Genomic DNA, 18,328 nt, shown 5'->3' with positions numbered 1-18,328 from the left:
CCCCCCCCAAGACTGAACTTTACTCGGGTACCTCTCTGCCTCTCAACTGAACCGAACTGAACTGCTCCACAAGCCACGTGGATCAATGGAATGTTGGCTGCTCCTAGTTATTTCGTAGAAATGGTGTCACGATAGAACCTGGCATATGGGGCCCGAGTCTTCAAAAGTATTTGGAAATGGCGACGATCCCAATCCCCGTCTCACTGGGACTGACACAACACAGTCAACAGTCTCCATAGCGGCAACACGCGCGTTCATACGTGCACTTTACGGGTACAATGATCAGCAGTCTGAGCTTTCCACGTGTTGCATGCACTGTAATTACAGTAGGTAGCATCAGGGTGGTGCATTAGTGACTCTTCGGGCCTTTGCTCCCGTTTATCTCTCCAAACCTATAACCAGGGTTCATCGAACAATGGAGAATAATTAAACTACCATCGATCCTACAGAAGTATGGCATAATTAATAATGACACGGATATCGACCGACAGTACCTATAGCAACATACACTACAAGGAGATTATCATGCTCATTCCCGTCTTGACGATACACCAACACCTTGTATCAACCGGCAACCTGCAGTACCTCGACAGACACAAGACCTCCCATACAATACAAAACGGAACTAGAAGCTTACTCACTTTCTAGGCCCTACGTGGCTGCGCGTGGAAACTCAAATACGGGCCCGGCTCATAAACTAATACACCAACTAACTATGTGTTGGTTGACGGTTTTTGCCGCCCCTCAGCAGCCTCCTATTTTACTCCATCTACAATCCTACAGTAGGTAGGCACAAAGACGTAGCCGAAACCTTTGCGGCTATGGTGGCAATCATTGTCTTGTCACGTCACAGTCGGGCATTTTCTCTCCAGTGCTGGACGATTTGATGGCTCCCAGCTCCATGGGACAGGATCAGACTCAAGATCACACACAGGCCAGGATCGAGGTACGACAAAGAAAAAAGGGATCGACACAAAGAAGAAGCTTAGTGGCTTCCGTGTCTCGGAACTGTCTGAGACATTGCCTAGCATCTCGAGTCTCACATTTTCTCGTCCACGGGACTCACTCAATATTTATATCATGTCGTGTCGTCACTGACAGAGAGAGATCTCTCTCAAAATCTGCACTAGCTTTAGTCCCATCCCCTGTCACCTCAACTCAGTTCGATCCCTTCAGCCAACCATTTCTGGCATAACGCGGCTGTAGTCTGTATCATCGCAAGTGTCAGGCTGGTGGGGATGACCGTCCAGATTGCTTATTGGTGTGCCTTGGATATTGCGTGCATATGCAGGTAAAAAATACGGGCTGGGGCTGAAGCTGTCAAAAGCTGATCAATATTGATGCGTTACTTTCTGTCAACATGTGCGATGCCATCTAAGCCATGGCGGAGTGAAGACTTAAAAGACATATATCTGGCTCGGCCCGACGTTTAGTTGTTCCTTATGGCGTTTATAGTAAAGCCAATAACATACCCTGCCCTGCTCTCGGGACAGGTCCTTGGACCAATGTTGCTCGAATATTCAGCCCTTTATTGGATGATAAGAACAGCAACAAGGCATGACGCCTCTTATGCAGGGAGTCTTAGTCCATGTGATGGAAACGGATGATTGGGGTCTGCAGTAAGAATTACACATTTATAAGTGATGGTGTTGAGAATCTTGAGAGTGGCCAATATTGTGGTGGTCTCAATATCTATATTTACTGATGGCTTACATGGACATGGTGCATATGTTTCTATGGGAATGGAGTGGAGCAAACTGGTTGATCGTCTGATTACTACATGTCACTTATTGAAAGTCTTGCTGAGTGGCTATACCACATGGCTGATAGGATCTACATGTCTACAACGATATGCCAGACTAGTTGACCCCCTTACGTTGCAACCACGAGCATCTTCTGCTTGCTTCTCAATGCCAGAACAATGTCACACGATTCTTTTTCCGAAAATTCTTGTTCTATTTCTAGAGCTACAGGCCTAAGTTGAGTTGTATCGTCCAGAAAATCCATCCCTTGGTTTGGGTCTGACTGCAGCGCAGTCGAAACACTGCGATGTAGTTGGTGTTCTTCAGGATATGGTGGCCAAAATGATGATTTGCTCTCGTTTTTGTCACTAGAACAACGGCCGGAGTTCTCCTGAGGCTTCAGGGCTTGGAGCCGACGAATTGGCTTGGGCATGATTTGCTCCTTGGATGCCCTCCAAACTTCCCTGTCATAGTTGTTAGCATTCGCAAGTATTGACGACGGCATGGTAATAGTACCTTTGCCGCCACCGCATCTACACAGATGGCATTCCTCCTTTTCCGGGTTGACACCCTCGATGACGATTTCAGGGCAATTCACCATCATCTCGCCGCGGATGCAGATTTGGACGATACGAGAGCTCAGTTGTGAGCACTCCTTGCACTGGACGTTCTCGCCTCGGCACATGCCTTATGACGATTGAGTCAGTTTCGGTCTTGAAGTGCGAGGTGTTCTAAACTTACTGGATGATAGAATTGCGGTACTGGTTGTAGACTTGGTGCGGTTATAGAATAGAAAGGTAAGATGATGATCTTGCAACCGGGCAAGAAACGCGATCAACGCGATCAAGATATAGTAGAAAGGAACGATTGAATGAATGTCCCTTCCAGAGGTAACATGAGATTGTTCTATAGAATTCACCTTTCGAACAACCAGTGTTCTATGTATGAATGATATTAGTCGTACTGAGGCCTGCTCTGTGAAGAATGAAAAGATGAAAACAAATTGCATGTTCCAGTAACAATAAGACAGTGGGCTGCAAGTTAATTAATATACCTATAGGAGCATGACCAAATACTGATTGACTACTTGTTCTACATACATTGTCCCAAGTTGCTATTTTGATCTTGTTTCAGTCGTTAGCTGTATTTGTTCGGTTGGTGAGCTGCTTTATTGCTCTCATCCAATTTCTTTGTCCACGACAACCACGTTTCCGTACGCCTCGAACACTATGATTAGAAACAAAGGAACGCTAAAACTTGGTCTTAGAGGCTCTTGGTGTGTGTCTTTATATACTTCATTGAGGTATGTTTGAGTTGTTGGATGGTTTCAATTTTAGGAATTGTAGCTTAAGGTAGGCAGGCAGTTCACCAGATTGAATCAACCAATTTGATCCATGGCCCATCAATGAGGGTAACTTATTTTAGCAAAGTAAGTATTTTAATTGATGTAGTCAAAAATCCGAGCCTATCTAGATACATACTACGAGTGGTCATAGTTGCCTGCCAGTGTCAAGATGTGCTGCGTTTGTATTTCCTCTCAGGCAGCTTCTATTGTTTCTATTGAAAGCAACATTTTCAATCAAACAATAAGAAATACAATCCGCATAATATCTTTGCTGGCAAAAAATCTCTCCTTGTTTCTTCCATCCTTTCTCTTGCTATGCCCAATGAAACTCTCCACCAAATCATCACAAATGCCACCATGCGGTCTCGTCCCTTCACTGTACCACAGGCTATCCTGCTCCCGTTCCTGTCAATATGTCTCTTTACTATACAGCTCGGCCTCTCGATAAGCGACCTTCCATCCATAAAGCTTATGCAGGATATAGTGTGCAGGCAGGTCCATCAAATCGATAGCCCGGAGCTCCTCCCTGAAGAATTTTGTCGAGATGAACCGGTACAGTACAGACTCAACTTTATTGTTACTGGGATGCAAATCGCTGGCACTATTTCTGGTATAAACATCAATCTACTGCACTCCTTCGGGAATTCTGGGCTGACCTTGTTTGCAGCTGCTCTGGTAGCTTTCCCGTTGGGGCTTCTCGCAGATCGAATCGGCCGTCTTCCTGTACTCGGTGCAAGCATTTCCAGCGTGCTACTCTCCCAAAGCTACGCCATGATCGTGTGCTGGCAATCAGGCAATATCCCACTCGAAGCTATTTGGGGTATCGGTGTTCCGTTGCTATTTGGCGGAGGCAGGAGTGTTGCAGAAGCTATGGTGTTTGCCATGATCGCGGATGTTGTACCCGAAGACAAACGGTAAGTAGCACTTATTATTGTGATGATGAGTACCATTTTCTGACCACTCTTGTCAGATCAACGTGGCTTCAGTACATTGTCGCATCCGTTCTCAGTGCGCAGCTTGTTGGACCTGTGGTATCGGGGAAGCTCCTCCAGTCCTCCATATGGATGCCACTCTTCTTATCCTTGAGCTTGGTATCAGTCGGTGGTTTCATTATCATCGCCTTTACACAGGAGACTTTGAAGCAAACTCAGCCTCAGGACAATGGCAGCACAAACATTGATCCGTATACCTATGGTCTCGAGTTGGACAACCTCAACTTTGAGTTGCCCAAGAAAACGCCAGCACTGGCCACGGTCAAGTCGATGTTTTTCAGGCCTCTTGTCTGGCTTCTACCAGGTGCCGTCATGACAATACCACTGGCTACGACGCAAACCGAAATCATCATCCGCTTGATGCCGATTCAGTTCGATTGGCCTCTCCACCGTTCTATACTTATCGTGTCTCTACAAAGCCTCGTCACACTGGTCACCCTGAGCATATTACTACCTGTCATCACTTACACATGGACCAAGTTCTCTCGCTCGTCAGCTCATTTTCGATACTCCATTCTAGCTCGTTCGAGCTCCTTTCTATTCTTTTCCGGCTGTCTCTGCATGATGATGGTCACAAATGAGTCATTTATCATCACCGGTCTGATCATCGCAGCTCTCGGTTCGGGTTTGCCTACGCTGTGTCGAGCAATGCTAGTTGGAATGGTGGACAAAGGCCGTGCAGGGACTCTATTTGGGATACTAGCAGTTGGAGAGATCTTGGGGTTCCTCATTTTTGAGACAAGCATGGGGGCATTATTCGGTGTTGGTTTGGGATCGTGGATTGGGGTGCCGTTTTGTCTGGCAACAACCGCAGCTCTCTTGATAACTCTGTCAACGGCGTTGACGCCTACGAGGATGCTGACGGCTAACAATGCACAAGTATGCATGGCATGAAGTGTAATCGTGCTTGTATGTACAAGAATTCCTGATACTACACAGGTGATTACCCTAGAGCATCTCACAATCCAACTTCCACGCGCGTCTTGCTCTGTGGCTGGACATCTGGAACACTAGTTTCGTAATACGAGTTTTTATTTTATTTTATTTTTTGAGATAGTTGGTGTTTTTTAATATGAGGTGTTAGTTAGTCCACGTCGTGGTCTTGATTACACGATTTTGTTCTACAGATCAGGTTGTTGATGTGTGGATAAGTAACTGTCCAGAGTAGGCAAACACTCATCAGACTAACGTATTGGTGCTTACTATGAGTGAATAACAGAGACTAAAGACTGACGTTACTATGTACGCGCTGCATTAGCATCACTTGATCGTCGCAATGCCGATGCAAGATGGACCAGTAATAGAGTAGTAAACGGCTCTAACAACTGCAAGTCTCGGCTTCTTTTGGTCAATACACATTCAGTTTACGTGAGACCCATCACGGTGAACTTTTGTCAAAGGCTAATTGATTCGATGCCGCCACGTTTGTCTCAGTTGAAGATGCCGTTATCGAAATCGAAAGATGAGTGAAACGAGGAGAAGCCAGGGTACATAATAAAATATCTTGGCCTAAATACCACCCGGGGTGACTGCGCTGCAACCTGATGCAACTATAAAGCTGTTTACTGTGGCATCTCTTTCATATCGACTTGTCTCGTTCAAAATTGCTCAGCTTGCTTTAATTTATTTATAATTAATCAATGTCAGCCTCTAAAAAGCAATAATTGAACATCACGTCATTCCACGAGGGGGCCAATCAGTCCACTCTCTCTGTGTTGAGCAATTTAGAGACATCGTCAACACCTCACTCAAAGAAGTTGGCTCGCGACAACATCTGAAAATTCTTGTCGGAATACGATAAAAATGACAGCTCCGACAATTCACACAGAAGAGGCCCTTCGTCGGGTCATTTATACTACCCCCATAATTGACCATCACGCCCATCCTCTCCTCAAACTCATCGCGATAAGAAAACACCCCCTTCTATCCATCGCTACCGAGGCCAACGGAGATGCTATCGGAGACTCAAAGACAAGTCTGGCTCACCTCCGCGCCGTGAAGCTCCTCTCTCGGCATCTAGGCACTGAGCCGACCTGGGATGCCGTCGAAGCTGCTGTGATAAGAAAGCAAAAGGGCAACTATGACGAGTGGATAAGGACATGCCTCTCAGGAATCGAAAACATATTGGTCGACGATCTCTTGGGCGATCCCGCTGATGTTGAGCCCTATCACACGCTTGATGCCTATACGAGGAGCCCCAACAAGCGTATTCTTCGCATCGAGGAAGTCGCGGCAGGCTGTATCGAAAAGGCATGTGGACAATTCTCGCACCCTTCCGAGGCATTCTCTGGATCTGTCGAGAACTTTATGAATGCCGTATATGATGCTCTTGATGATCCAGAAATTGTCGGTTTCAAGTCGGTCATCTGCTACCGAACAGGTCTTGCCGTCACTCAAGTCACCGACCTTGAGATCATCATGCAAAAGTTCCAGCTCATCTTTGACGAAAGAAAAGAGGACGGTGCTCAGATATTCGAGAGACTTGATCATGAACCTCTAAATGACTACTTCCTTCATATCTTGGCAGGCTTGATTCAAAACAGCGAGGACGAGCACAAAAAGCCAATCCAGTTCCACACTGGTCTGGGCGATAACGACATTACATTGTCAAAGTCATCACCCGCTCATCTACAAGAGTTTATCAAGACATACCCAGACGTCCCGATCGTTTTGCTCCACGCCAGTTATCCATTCACCCGTGAGCTGGGGTATCTGGCCACCGTTTACGCAAACGTTTATGCTGATATCGGAGAAGTGTTCCCTTTCATCAGTCGCGAAGGACAAGAAGGGGTTGTCCGACAGATTCTGGAGCTCTGTCCGACATCAAAGATTCTCTGGAGCACCGACGGACATTTCTTCCCAGAGACGTACATCGTGGCTGTGGATCAGCTCCGAGAAGTGTTGCAGACTGTCCTGGTAGATTATGTCAACAAGGGAGATTTCTCTTGGACACAAGCAGCCCAGATGACCCGCGACATGCTCTTCAATAACGCAAACAAGCTCTACGACCTCGGCTTGGACTTCAAGCCATTACTCACAAACTCCAGTCATGGGCTTGAATGCTCAGAGCAGAATAACATTGCAACGCTCTCCAGGTTCCTCAAGAACAAGGAAGAACCAAGGTTCTTGCAGGTGACTTGGACCGATTTCACCGCCATGACGAGGGTGCGAGCGATTCCCATGCGTCGTGTCTGGTCTCTACTGCGTAGTGGAGAGGATTTTTCATTTGGTGTAACCAAAGCTGGCCTTGGCATTGATCAGAGAGACCACCCAGTACCCAGCGTTACCCCGACAGGAGAGTACAGGCTACATCCAGATCTAAGCACCCTTCGTCTTGGTCCCCGAAAAGGATATATCACAGTTATGGGTGACTTTAAGGAGAAGGATGGATCTGCTGCGTCTCTCTGTACACGCACTCTCTTGAAGAGAACACTTGACCAAGCAGCCAAGCAAGGGCTCGAGTTCACGCTCGGATTTGAGATCGAGCTCGTCCTCTTCCGTCGTTGCGGGACGGCCAAGTACGAACCTCTGGAAACAGACGGGCACGCGTGGTCTGTGACCCGAGCTCTGGACCATGAAGCGGCGACTGAGGTTCTTGAAGATGCTATCGAGAAACTTGATGCCGCCGGTATATACATTGAGATGATGCATCCCGAAAGCGCCAATGGACAATATGAATTCGTGATGCCCACAGCACCAGCACTGGAGGCCGTGGACAACCTTCTCTTCACAAGAGATGTTATCAGTGGGTGTGCTACAGCAAAGGGATTCCGCATGACGCTTCACCCCAAGCCATATGCGACGTCGTGTGGAACAGCAGCACACATGCACATGTCCATCTCAACACCGATTGGGTCAGAGAAGGACGTTTACGAACCCTTCTACGCTGGTATTCTGAAGCACCTCCGGGCCATCGCGGCATTCACGTATAGCAGCAAGGTCAGTTATGACAGAGTTGTAGATGGCTGCTGGGCTGGTGGTACTTGGGTTGCCTGGGGCACTCAGAACCGCGAGGTGCCGCTGCGCAAGGTCGAGGGCAGTCACTGGGAGATCAAGTGCATCGACGGAATCGCCAACCCTTACCTGTCGCTCGCGGCGATCATACTATCAGGCGTGCAGGGACTCGATGACAACGAGGGGCTCGTCTTGGGAGATTGCACAAAGGATCCCGCATTACTGTCCTCGTCAGAAAGAGAAGAGCTCAAGATAAGCGTGAGGTTACCCCGGAGCATACAAGAGGCGCTCCAGGCTCTGCAGCAAGATAAACAGTTGGTTGGGTTGCTTGGTGCAGATGTAGTGCAGAGATATACCGAGATCAAGAAGGCCGAGACAGCTGTCCTGGAGGAGATGAGTGTTGACGCGCGATGGCAGTGGATTATGGAGCGATACTGAGGTTGATCAAGGTAGTAGTAATGATCTCTCGTCTATCTACTGCGGAGACTCTGATCTGTACTCTCCATGTAGTCGGTAGGCAGTTAGACTATTCATTAGTGGGTGAAGAATCGAAACGAAAACTTGGCATCTTGAACAAGAATCTGCAAATGTCATGTTCCCTGTCAGCTGAAATAATGCACCGTTTATGTACCCAACATTTATGTGGTGATTCGTGACTAGAGACGGACGAAGCGAAGCTACTACGTACCTATTTACATGGACAGGGCTTTCGCGAGATCCGCAGAATTGGGCAAGCAAGGATGATTGGCGCATGAGGATAATTCGAGATGTGATGAATGGATGAAACTGACAGCTGGCTTATTAGAAAGAGAGAAGGGGGATTTTCTTGGTTGGAATGAGATAACTGGGGATGGAGGTTTGAGGTTTGTTGAAATGGCGGGTTGTCCTTTTGCCTCATTCCACGCGGCCTATAGCTGGAATGTGTTTGTATATATTGAGAGACAACCACTTCACCCGGTAACTTTCAAGAATGAGACCTTTTTTGCTGTAATAATTGCTGTTATACAGGCTGCTGCATGCATAATAGTCTTGAGGCTTGATAGGTTGTGGTAATTCTTGGTCGAAAGTCTAGAACGTCGCCCGCCAAGGATCGTATCATGTTATTTAAGGGTGTCCTTCAAGGTGGACCCTCTAAAGCAGAGCAGAGCAAAGTCGTTGTCGATCTGTTGATGAAAGTCAGATCGAGAAATAGAAAAGGCTTGGCGGGGGGGGGGCAAAGACTCGCTAATTTGTCGCCTGCTTTTACCCGGGGGGTGTTGACTTTGTTGCTTTTGGCTTTGTTGCTTGGATGGGGAAATTAAAATAAACGGAGCACAGCACCTACACGGGGCGTAATGTCCGCAAACCAATGAATGGTTTCTCTATCTACATGGATATCAGTATACGAAATCAAATACAGAGTTTATTCAACACTTAAATCATCAACGTTTTTCAATACACCCTTGAGTTTAACATCAGAGTTTACCGACAAAATAACTACTTCCCTCTATGGAAAAGTGCCCTGACTAGAGAACCAGTCTAAAGCGCAAGGGTCCTCGTGGGCAACAGTCCAGGCACATTTGACAGTTCAACGACTTTGCCACTGGAAATGAGGTGGATCGAACCGACGTTTCAAACAGTATCCGCATTGTTAATAACGAGACTGAAGTATGTATGTGTTCGTATAGGTAAAGGTAAATTTCAACTGTCGACGAGACAGTGAGAGATATACAGCAATCACCATCTTGGTCGGGATAATAAATTAACCAGAATTGTTATTTATTACTCTGCTCCCTGGGTATGCATTTAGACTTTATGCACTGGCCTAATCCGTCTTTCAGCTGTTCAGGTCGTCTTGAATAATATTTTAACCTTGACCCCATCTCGTGTCGCATTCATCCTGATCCGCTTAATTCCGCCCATCTGTTTCTGTTTCTATCTCTGTCTGTGCGTTGTTCTCCTCTTCTTTTTCCCCCCTCTGCTTCTCTCTCTATTTTCTCTCCTCATAGGGCTCTCGCTCTCGTTTGTGTTAATCGATGCACGCGATCGGCCAGGCTGTGGACGATCGTTACCCTTTTCATCCTTGCATCAATGTTCATCACCCGTAGCCGAACTCAATCTAGTATGGAGTTTGTTTTCTTTTCCATGTTGAATAAGAATAAGCACTACTGAGTTGTACTATCGACAATTGCTGCTAGCAACCAGAGAAAACATGTTGATGTCAAGAACTAGATAAATAAACTTTTGAATAAATCTCTGTTATTCAATTCATCTCAAGTCAAGCCATAATCCCGCTGCCCAACGGGCTACACCTCTCTACCATGGTACTGTAACCAGCCCGTACAGTCAGTCCACTATAGTCCACCTGCAGCTTACCTTTTTTAACTCCCCGCCCCATGGCGCCAGACTCAATTGGCTCTGCCCATCTCCGCGCAGTCCGCTTCACGACTGTCTGCAACTGGGCTAAGGCCGGTAACGACGGGGGACGGTTATTTCTGACATGTCCTTTTTTCATTTGGAAACGAATGCATATTCACCAAAACCTGTCAGACTTTGTTGTCTATCTTGTAGCAAATGTTGATAGAAGCAGTATGCAATCAATGGCAGATATTGAATGATACCTTGGCACTGAAACCAGTCACTACAAGCACCACCTTTCAACACCTAGACTACCTGTCCGTAGGTCTGCACCTCCACGCGTCGGGTAGCTTCTGTAAAAGGCCAAGCTTTATTGCTCTGCTGCTACGGTACCTGCCATCCAACCAAGTCGCACACCCCAAAAAAGCCTCCGCTGATCACAGTACTCTCCTCCCAATCCCCATCCTTCCTCCCCCAGCTCTTACATCCCAAATCCCGGACAGTTTCTTGTGTCCCGTCAGCTGTAGTTGCGACTTCGCACAACTCGCTCCTTTAGACCAAACCCGCACAATATCGAGTCCAATACTCACAGGCAAAGCAACGGCAGCAAGGGTGATCAATCCGCGCATACTCACTCACCCATCGCCATACTCTTCAGCTTCTTTCCGTCGCTGTTGAAACGGTTGCCATCTCCGGAAACACCGAGTCAGCACACCCACGCTCAGAAAGCTTTCGCCTCCCTTGGCTGTGCTGTCGATCATCGGTCCACAACCGCAACCTTCCTTTGCGACGGGCAGTTCTAGTTATTCTGGACGACGGCGATAGCGACGACAAGAGGGGACCACCCAATTCTATCCAAGATCGCAGGCGCCGAGACGAGCCTCATCTTTGCCCCGTAAAACTGCTGTTAGGCTTCATCAGATCTTTCAAACACAACTTCCTCGACCCTTGTCCCATCCTCTGCGCCTTGAACTGATTGCTTCCCGACAAAGTTGACGATGCCGCGTCGTCGCGCTCGACCCTCGCATCCTTTCTTTTAGCCTGCCTATCATGCGCATCGCCATTCGTGAGCAGCTTGCGGCCCTCGTCCTCCTCGCCGTTCTCGTCTCCCTCGCCATCGTCTCTATCCCAACATGGATCTATGTCAACCGCTTTGTCGTCGACATCGAGCGCGATGGCCTGCAACTTACAGCTTCTCTCAAGGCGTCCCGGATTTCGGCCGAGCTGGACCTTATTGAGACCATCGCCATGACCATTTCCTCCCGAATTCTCGTCCAGAACGCACTCACCAACTACTACAACACTGGCAGGAATGAGTGGGAAGATGCCCGCGAGGATCTCGAAAGCGCACTTTCTGTCAGCACAGCTTCGGGCTTGCTGCAAATAAGACTATTCTCGAGAAACAACACAAAGACCAAAGGCGGCGTTTTGCTCAATGTGACATCTCTTTCGGTACCAGAGATCAAACTCCCCTACAAGGATTCGGAAGGGTCTAATGTTCGTCTCGGTAACTCTGACCTGGGTTACCCCCCAAGCCTGTTCCCCAACCTTACATATATCGATCTCGAACGACCAAACGATGTACGGAACAACACAACCGCATATGCAGCCGAGGCCTTCGACGATGTTAGAATTGCTCGCGATGGGGGTTTATTGCTCGGTCCTCTGGTTCTCAACGAGTCTGCTTCTCTCCTGTCCGTGACCATTCCTGTTCGAGACAACAATGACACTTTCATCCTGGGCTATATGAGCGTTGTCACTCTTGCTCAGTCCCTCACTGCGATCCAGGATTCTCGTGAAGGACTGGGTGAGACGGGCTCAGTTCTACTTATAGGTCCAACGGACCGATCCAACCGCTTTAACAAGACACAGCCAGCAAGCAATGCGACATACACCCCTAATCGTGATGAATTTGGCAATGTCATGGTCAAATTCATCCTTCCCCCAAAGAGTCCAGAAGGACACAAGGATCTTCACGACATTCACCAGTTTGTCAGCGAGTATGGCAACAGGGCATTTCCGGTAAAGAATTATCCAGCTGCATTCGATTCATTCACCAAACATTATAATACGGTCAGCAACGCCAGCTCCCTAATAAACACCCACAACGAGCAAAACGCCCGTGTCGCTGTTGGCTTTGCTCGAACACAGACCCCCCTGGCAAACTGGACAGTCATCGTCGAGAAAGCCAAATGGGAGGCTTATAAGCCAATAAACACTTTGAGGAATATCCTTCTTGGTACTGTCTTTGGCACTGTGGGTTTGATAGCATTGATTATCGTTCCCTGTGCTCACGTCAGTGTTTTGCCTATTCGAAAACTTAAGGCTGCCACGGAAAAGTCGGTCAACCCTCCAGGATACGAAGACTCGTTTATCGACTCCGACTCTGATTTTGATGACGAGATTCCAAGCTCCGGAGGCCAATCACGACGGTCGAAAAAGAAGGGGCCTATAGCTAAATTCATCCGACGACTCAAGGGCAAATCGAATGCACCCAGCTCGAATCGAGATGTGGCCCGTCGGATGTTCAAGATCCCTGCCAAGGTCGATGATCGAAAACACTTTGTCACGGATGAGCTTACTGAATTGACCCGAACCTTTAACGACATGAGCGACGAATTAGTGAAGCAGTATCTATCTCTCGAAGTCAAGGTTGCCGAGCGCACGAGAGAATTGGAGGAGAGCAAGAAGGCCGCAGAGGCAGCCAACGAAAGCAAAACGCTGTTCATCGCCAACATTTCCCATGAGCTCAAGACCCCTTTGAATGGCATTCTTGGCATGTGCGCCGTGTGCATGGAGGAGAATGACATTGTGAGGATCAAGCAGTCGTTGAAGACGCTCTACAAATCGGGTGACCTATTACTTCATCTATTGGAGGATTTGTTGAGTTTTTCCAAGAACCAGATTGGCCAACAGCTCAGTCTCGAGTTGAGGGAGTTTCGCCTGGCCGATATCCGATCACAAATCTTGACCATTTTTGACAAACAGGTTCGGGAAGGAAAGATCAACTTCTCAGTAGATTTCATTAGCTCCGACAACGTCGAGTTCAGTGCAAGCCCAGATCGGACGAATGGCGAGACAAGATTACCAGCACTGGGCCCCCACGGAACCGGAAGGCTCAAGGACATGTGCCTCTGGGGTGACCAGCATCGAATACTCCAGGTCATCATAAACTTGGTGAGCAACAGTCTGAAGTTTACGCCTCACAATGGAACTGTTTCGGTACGCATCAAGTGTCTCGGAGAAGCAGAAGCACTTGCCGAGAATGACAGCCGGGCATCATCAATCTCTAAGAACTCACGAAACAACTCGCGGACGGGACGCCCTCGGCAACGTGGGAGCGCTAGCTCAGCTAATTCAGGAGCCTCGGGTCGAAATTCGGCACAGAAATTCGTCAGCACAGGGACCGCACTCTCTATCAACCCCAGGGACCCGAAGGCGACACCTCATGTGCAAGTCCGCGAGCGGTCGCCCACGCCGCCTCCCCCTGGTGCCAAGTCGTACATCTTCGAGTTCGAGGTTCAAGATACTGGCCCGGGAATTCCTGAGCACATGCAGCAAAAGGTGTTTGAGCCTTTCGTCCAAGGAGATCTTGGTTTGAGTAAGAAGTTCGGCGGTACTGGTCTTGGTTTGAGTATCTGCCATCAGTTGGCAGGTCTTATGGGAGGTTCTATCAAGTTACGGAGTTCTGTGGGTGTGGGTACAACCTTCACTATGCAGATTCCACTGAAATACGTGAAAGACCGGTAAGTTCTTATCGCCAGCGATGTGTACATTTGTACTAATGTTCAGATCTAGGACTTCAAGCACTGCTTCAAGCAGTATCAAGTCCCGACCAACAAGCGTAGATGCCGGCGATTTGGAACTACAGCGCACCGCCCCCAGCACTCCTAAGCCTGCCGCTGAGACGAAGTCGGCGGGTGCCCTCAACCCTCAGCCTCGATTAGTCGGCTTAAGCCAACCTTACTTTGCTGCCAACCCTCCAGCTGTGAAAAGTACTCAGCAAAAGATGGCCGAAATTGACCGTGCCATGGCGAACAAGAGCGGTCAAAGAGTACGTGTTTTGGTAGCAGATGACAACTCGACCAACATCGAAGTTGTCAGCCGTATGCTGAAACTAGAGGACGTTTATGACGTGACCATTGCAAAAGACGGCCAGGAAGCATACGATCTCGTCAAGGCGACAATGGAGAAAAACCAGTCTTTTGACGTTATCTTCATGGACGTTCAGATGCCGAATGTTGACGGACTACAAAGTACTCGGCTTATTAGGGAGATGGGCTACAAATCTCCCATTGTTGCCCTAACAGCCTTTTCCGAAGAGAGCAACGTTAAGGAATGCATAGACTCTGGCATGGATGAGTTTCTTGCTAAACCTATCCGACGGCCAGCTCTCAAGCAAGTTCTCAAGAAGTTTGCGACCATCCCCGAGGAACCAGAGAACGAGAAGCGCTCGTCTTCACTCAAGCCCAAGGCCAGAGCGAATGGGCACGCCGTTCCACCACATAAGGAGGGAGAGAATGGCGCACCGAAGGAGAAGCACGGATGATGCCTTTCTTCCATGTTCATGCTTGAGACCCTTATTGGGATCATAAGCAAAGCGACGTATCACACACCTAACGACATACCCACCCCACACACTACCTTGTTTCCTCGCACATCCTTTATTTGTTTTAAGTTGCAAAAGTTTAGCGGGAGGAAATATGTTTTTGGAGTTTAGCATTTTCTTTGTTCACTCAACCGCAAGAGGTTGGTCAGGAAAACAACGGCCTGATACTTCTCTGGGTTCTTGTTATGCGCGCCCCCAAACTATTGTTATCCTTTCATCTTCTAGTTTGGATGCTTTCTCTTTTTTCCCTAGCCATCGCATTACAGTCGATGAGCTCGTACATACAACATAGGCGTACACGTTTTGGCCTATTTTTTATTTAGTTTTTATTCCCCTAGTTATTCAGCCACTCGCTGCTGCTGGAAAGAGGCCGCGTGGAAAGGGGGGCGGCTTGGCTACAGCATTCAAAGAGGAGATAGAGAAGAGAAATCGAGGGAGATTAAGAATAAGAGAAGGGGAAGGGAATGAGACGTATATATATACTCATGTAATTATATATATACGCATAATATTGTGATGAAGGAAGAACAGAAACTTGTCACTTGGACGCATTGCATGACTTTAGCCCAAGTACACATTTATGACTTGTAGAGCTCATTAAGTGATATCAAGCCAAACCAATTTATACTACGGCGCCTTGTGATTCAAGATTGGTGCGCTGCTGTGGGTTATCAACAGCATTCCTAGCCAAACTTGCACAAGAAACCTGGCTTCATGATCCGCGCAACACATAGAGCTTTCACACAAGAAGGCGCAGTGGCAGAGTGGTCTAATGCGATAGACTAGAAATCTATTCTCTTCGGAGGCGTCTGTTCGAATCAGGCCTGCGTCGGTGTTATCTTTTTGTGGTTGTGTTTGTACTCAGTTGTCTTTTTGCTGATTGGTTTGTGTAACTGGTGCTGATTTAATCGATCGAGTGAGTAATACATTGATAATCTCAACTGCATGTACCCTACTCTGGTAACTTGATTAATTATGTGATAACTACCTAGGTACTAAGCTATCAAGAACATATATGCTCCAGCAAGGATGTGTGACGTTCATCATGTCAGTGATTCTAAGCATGTATAATCAAATAAACCTTTGCATGGGATTTCCGTTGCTAAAGCTAATCTACAGTGTATAATCTTTCAACGGCAGGGTTTGTTTCAGGGGACTTTTTCACCGGGGCGCGTTAGTTGCTCCCCGCCAACCACTGGACTTCTGGGACTCCTTCATGGGGGGCACAGCCTACTCCACCTGCCCTTTAGTAGAGTGGCAGGTACCTTCCATAAGGAGGATGGTACGTACTCCTTCAATACACACGTAAGGCTTCACGAGCCACAGCGCGACCATTCCATTCTATCCCCGTCAGCTTCACAAGAGGGTCGCATATTTTTCCTCCCCTCGCAACTCCGAGTCTCTTTCATCAACGATATTACAATACCTTTACATCGCGCGCACGAAACGAGACGGATAGATCGATCCTGACGACGATACAATGGCCGACGAACAACCCCGTGCGGTCGACCGCACTGATTCCATGGATTCTAATGATGGCCCGAAGCAGCCGGACAAGAAGAAGAGTCGCCGCCCTGCGAGTGAGTGCGCCTCAAAACAATGCGCTCCATACAAACAAACTATGCGCGAATGGATACGCACAAGAAGACCAACAAATGCTGATTGATGCATCTTAGATACTGCCTTTCGACAGCAGCGTCTAAAGGCCTGGCAGTATGTCATTGCTACCCTTATCCCGTATGCTCAATCGCCCCTTCGATGCTGATACAATGCGACAGGCCTATCCTCACACCAAAGACTGTCCTGCCTCTCTTCTTCGCCATTGGAATTATATTCGCTCCCATCGGCGGTCTGCTGTTGTACGCGAGCTCTCAGGTACAATTTCCCTGAAACACCAAGCCATCTCTACCACTTTCGTTCTAATGCGCAAATACAGGTTCAAGAGATCCGACTCGACTACACCAACTGCATTGTCGATGCTTCTATCCGCACTAAAAGTGGAGGCAACTTTACAGGAATGCCCAACAGCGCCGTTAGCACTGCATTCAAGAGTTCTAACAGTTCCGTGAATGCTCAATGGGCGCGCGAGGTTAACGTTAGCTCCACGCTCGACAACGGTGTTAAAACCTTCAACCCTCGATGCCATCTCAAGTTCACCATTCCAGAGGAGATGGGCCCTCCAGTTCTCTTTTACTACCACCTCACCAACTTTTACCAGAACCATCGTCGATACGTTCTTTCCTTCGACAGGGAACAGCTCAAGGGTTCAAAGCGATCCATCAGCGACATTCGTAATTCCGACTGCACTCCTCTGTATGGAGAGGGAAACAAGCCTTATTACCCGTGTGGTCTCATCGCAAACTCCATGTTCAACGACACCTTCACTAGCCCTGAGCTCACAAACCCCCCAGGTGGTGGCAACGACACATGGACATACCTTATGAGCAACAACTCGGGTATCTCATGGGACAGTGACAAGGATCTTTACAAGAAGACTGAGTATAGTAACGACGACATCGTGCCTCCTCCCAACTGGCAGAAACGCTACCCTAATGGATACACCGACGAAAACCCTCCTCCCGACCTGAAGAAGTGGGAGGCTTTCCAGGTCTGGATGCGAACTGCGGGTCTTCCCACTTTCAGCAAGCTTTACCAGCGCAACAACACCCAGGCCATGTGGCCAGGAACCTACGACCTTGTCATTGATGACCGTAAGTTAGTTCCTGGACGTTGCTAGGACATTTCATCTAACCGCATATCAGATTTCCCGACTCGAGAGTACAAGGGTACCAAGTCCATCATTATCTCTACCCGAACCGTTGTCGGAGGACGCAACCCCTTCCTCGGCATCGCTTACGTTGTCGTCGGTGGTGTTTGCATCCTTCTCGGTACTGTCTTCACAGTCACTCACCTTATCCGACCCAGGTTTGTCTCCTACATGGCACTGAATATGTTTCTTACTAACCCGGTAACAGAAAATTGGGTGATCACACTTATCTCTCGTGGAACAACGCTCCTGGCGGCAAGTCTGGCCCCAGTACGGCAGCCGCTTCCGGTCGTGAACTCCGTCCTGGCGAGGCCTAGTCGGCTCGCGACGATTCTCGTGCTCTCCTCGAAGATCCTTCAAGTCCAGCCTCTGCATCTCTCAAGTCCCCGCCCAACACAACAGGCGGAACTCCCCTGCTTGTGCCGTCCCCGTCCAGGTCAGGCGTGTAGTCGGGTATTCGAACCGAGCACTTGGCGTTGACTACTGGGTACCAAGAGATGGTGCTCTGAATCATGTGTTTTTGGTCTTTTGGATATCGCCATTTGTTTTCATCGCTCATGTGGCTCTTTGTCTTTTCCTTTT

The 18,328-nt window shown here is 48.2% G+C and overlaps 5 protein-coding genes across 5 annotated transcripts, besides 2 other annotated features; 4 read left to right on the top strand and 1 right to left on the bottom strand.

The window, feature by feature from the left end:
• Positions 1–1,872: 1,872 nt before the first annotated feature.
• Positions 1,873–2,427, bottom strand: FPSE_04525 (uncharacterized protein; the record flags this gene model as incomplete). Its single annotated transcript, XM_009257643.1, has 1 exon — positions 1,873–2,427. One exon carries the CDS (start codon positions 2,425–2,427, stop codon positions 1,873–1,875), a length of 555 nt encoding a protein of 184 aa, XP_009255918.1.
• A 1,017-nt stretch (positions 2,428–3,444) lies between these two features.
• FPSE_04526 (uncharacterized protein) lies at positions 3,445–4,973 on the top strand (the record flags this gene model as incomplete). Its single annotated transcript, XM_009257644.1, has 2 exons — positions 3,445–4,001; positions 4,058–4,973. The coding sequence occupies 2 exons, from the start codon at positions 3,445–3,447 to the stop codon at positions 4,971–4,973; spliced, it is 1,473 nt and encodes a 490-aa protein (XP_009255919.1).
• A 134-nt stretch (positions 4,974–5,107) lies between these two features.
• Positions 5,108–5,129: a repeat region.
• Positions 5,130–5,696: 567 nt separating this feature from the next.
• Positions 5,697–5,717: a repeat region.
• Positions 5,718–5,882: 165 nt separating this feature from the next.
• Positions 5,883–8,471, top strand: FPSE_04527 (uncharacterized protein; the record flags this gene model as incomplete). The annotated part of the gene is made up of 1 exon (XM_009257645.1): positions 5,883–8,471. The coding sequence occupies one exon, from the start codon at positions 5,883–5,885 to the stop codon at positions 8,469–8,471; it is 2,589 nt and encodes an 862-aa protein (XP_009255920.1).
• A 2,949-nt stretch (positions 8,472–11,420) lies between these two features.
• FPSE_04528 (uncharacterized protein) lies at positions 11,421–14,919 on the top strand (the record flags this gene model as incomplete). The annotated part of the gene is made up of 2 exons (XM_009257646.1): positions 11,421–14,116; positions 14,169–14,919. The coding sequence occupies 2 exons, from the start codon at positions 11,421–11,423 to the stop codon at positions 14,917–14,919; spliced, it is 3,447 nt and encodes a 1,148-aa protein (XP_009255921.1).
• A 1,540-nt stretch (positions 14,920–16,459) lies between these two features.
• Positions 16,460–18,063, top strand: FPSE_04529 (uncharacterized protein; the record flags this gene model as incomplete). Its single annotated transcript, XM_009257647.1, has 6 exons — positions 16,460–16,559; positions 16,656–16,692; positions 16,758–16,854; positions 16,916–17,690; positions 17,742–17,904; positions 17,955–18,063. The coding sequence occupies 6 exons, from the start codon at positions 16,460–16,462 to the stop codon at positions 18,061–18,063; spliced, it is 1,281 nt and encodes a 426-aa protein (XP_009255922.1).
• Positions 18,064–18,328: the final 265 nt, after the last annotated feature.

The sequence above is a fragment of the Fusarium pseudograminearum genome, chromosome 1, assembly GCF_000303195.2.
Source record: "Fusarium pseudograminearum CS3096 chromosome 1, whole genome shotgun sequence".
In the NCBI taxonomy this organism is placed as follows: Eukaryota; Fungi; Ascomycota; class Sordariomycetes; order Hypocreales; family Nectriaceae; genus Fusarium; species Fusarium pseudograminearum.
This window is presented reverse-complemented; position numbering and strand designations above follow the sequence as displayed.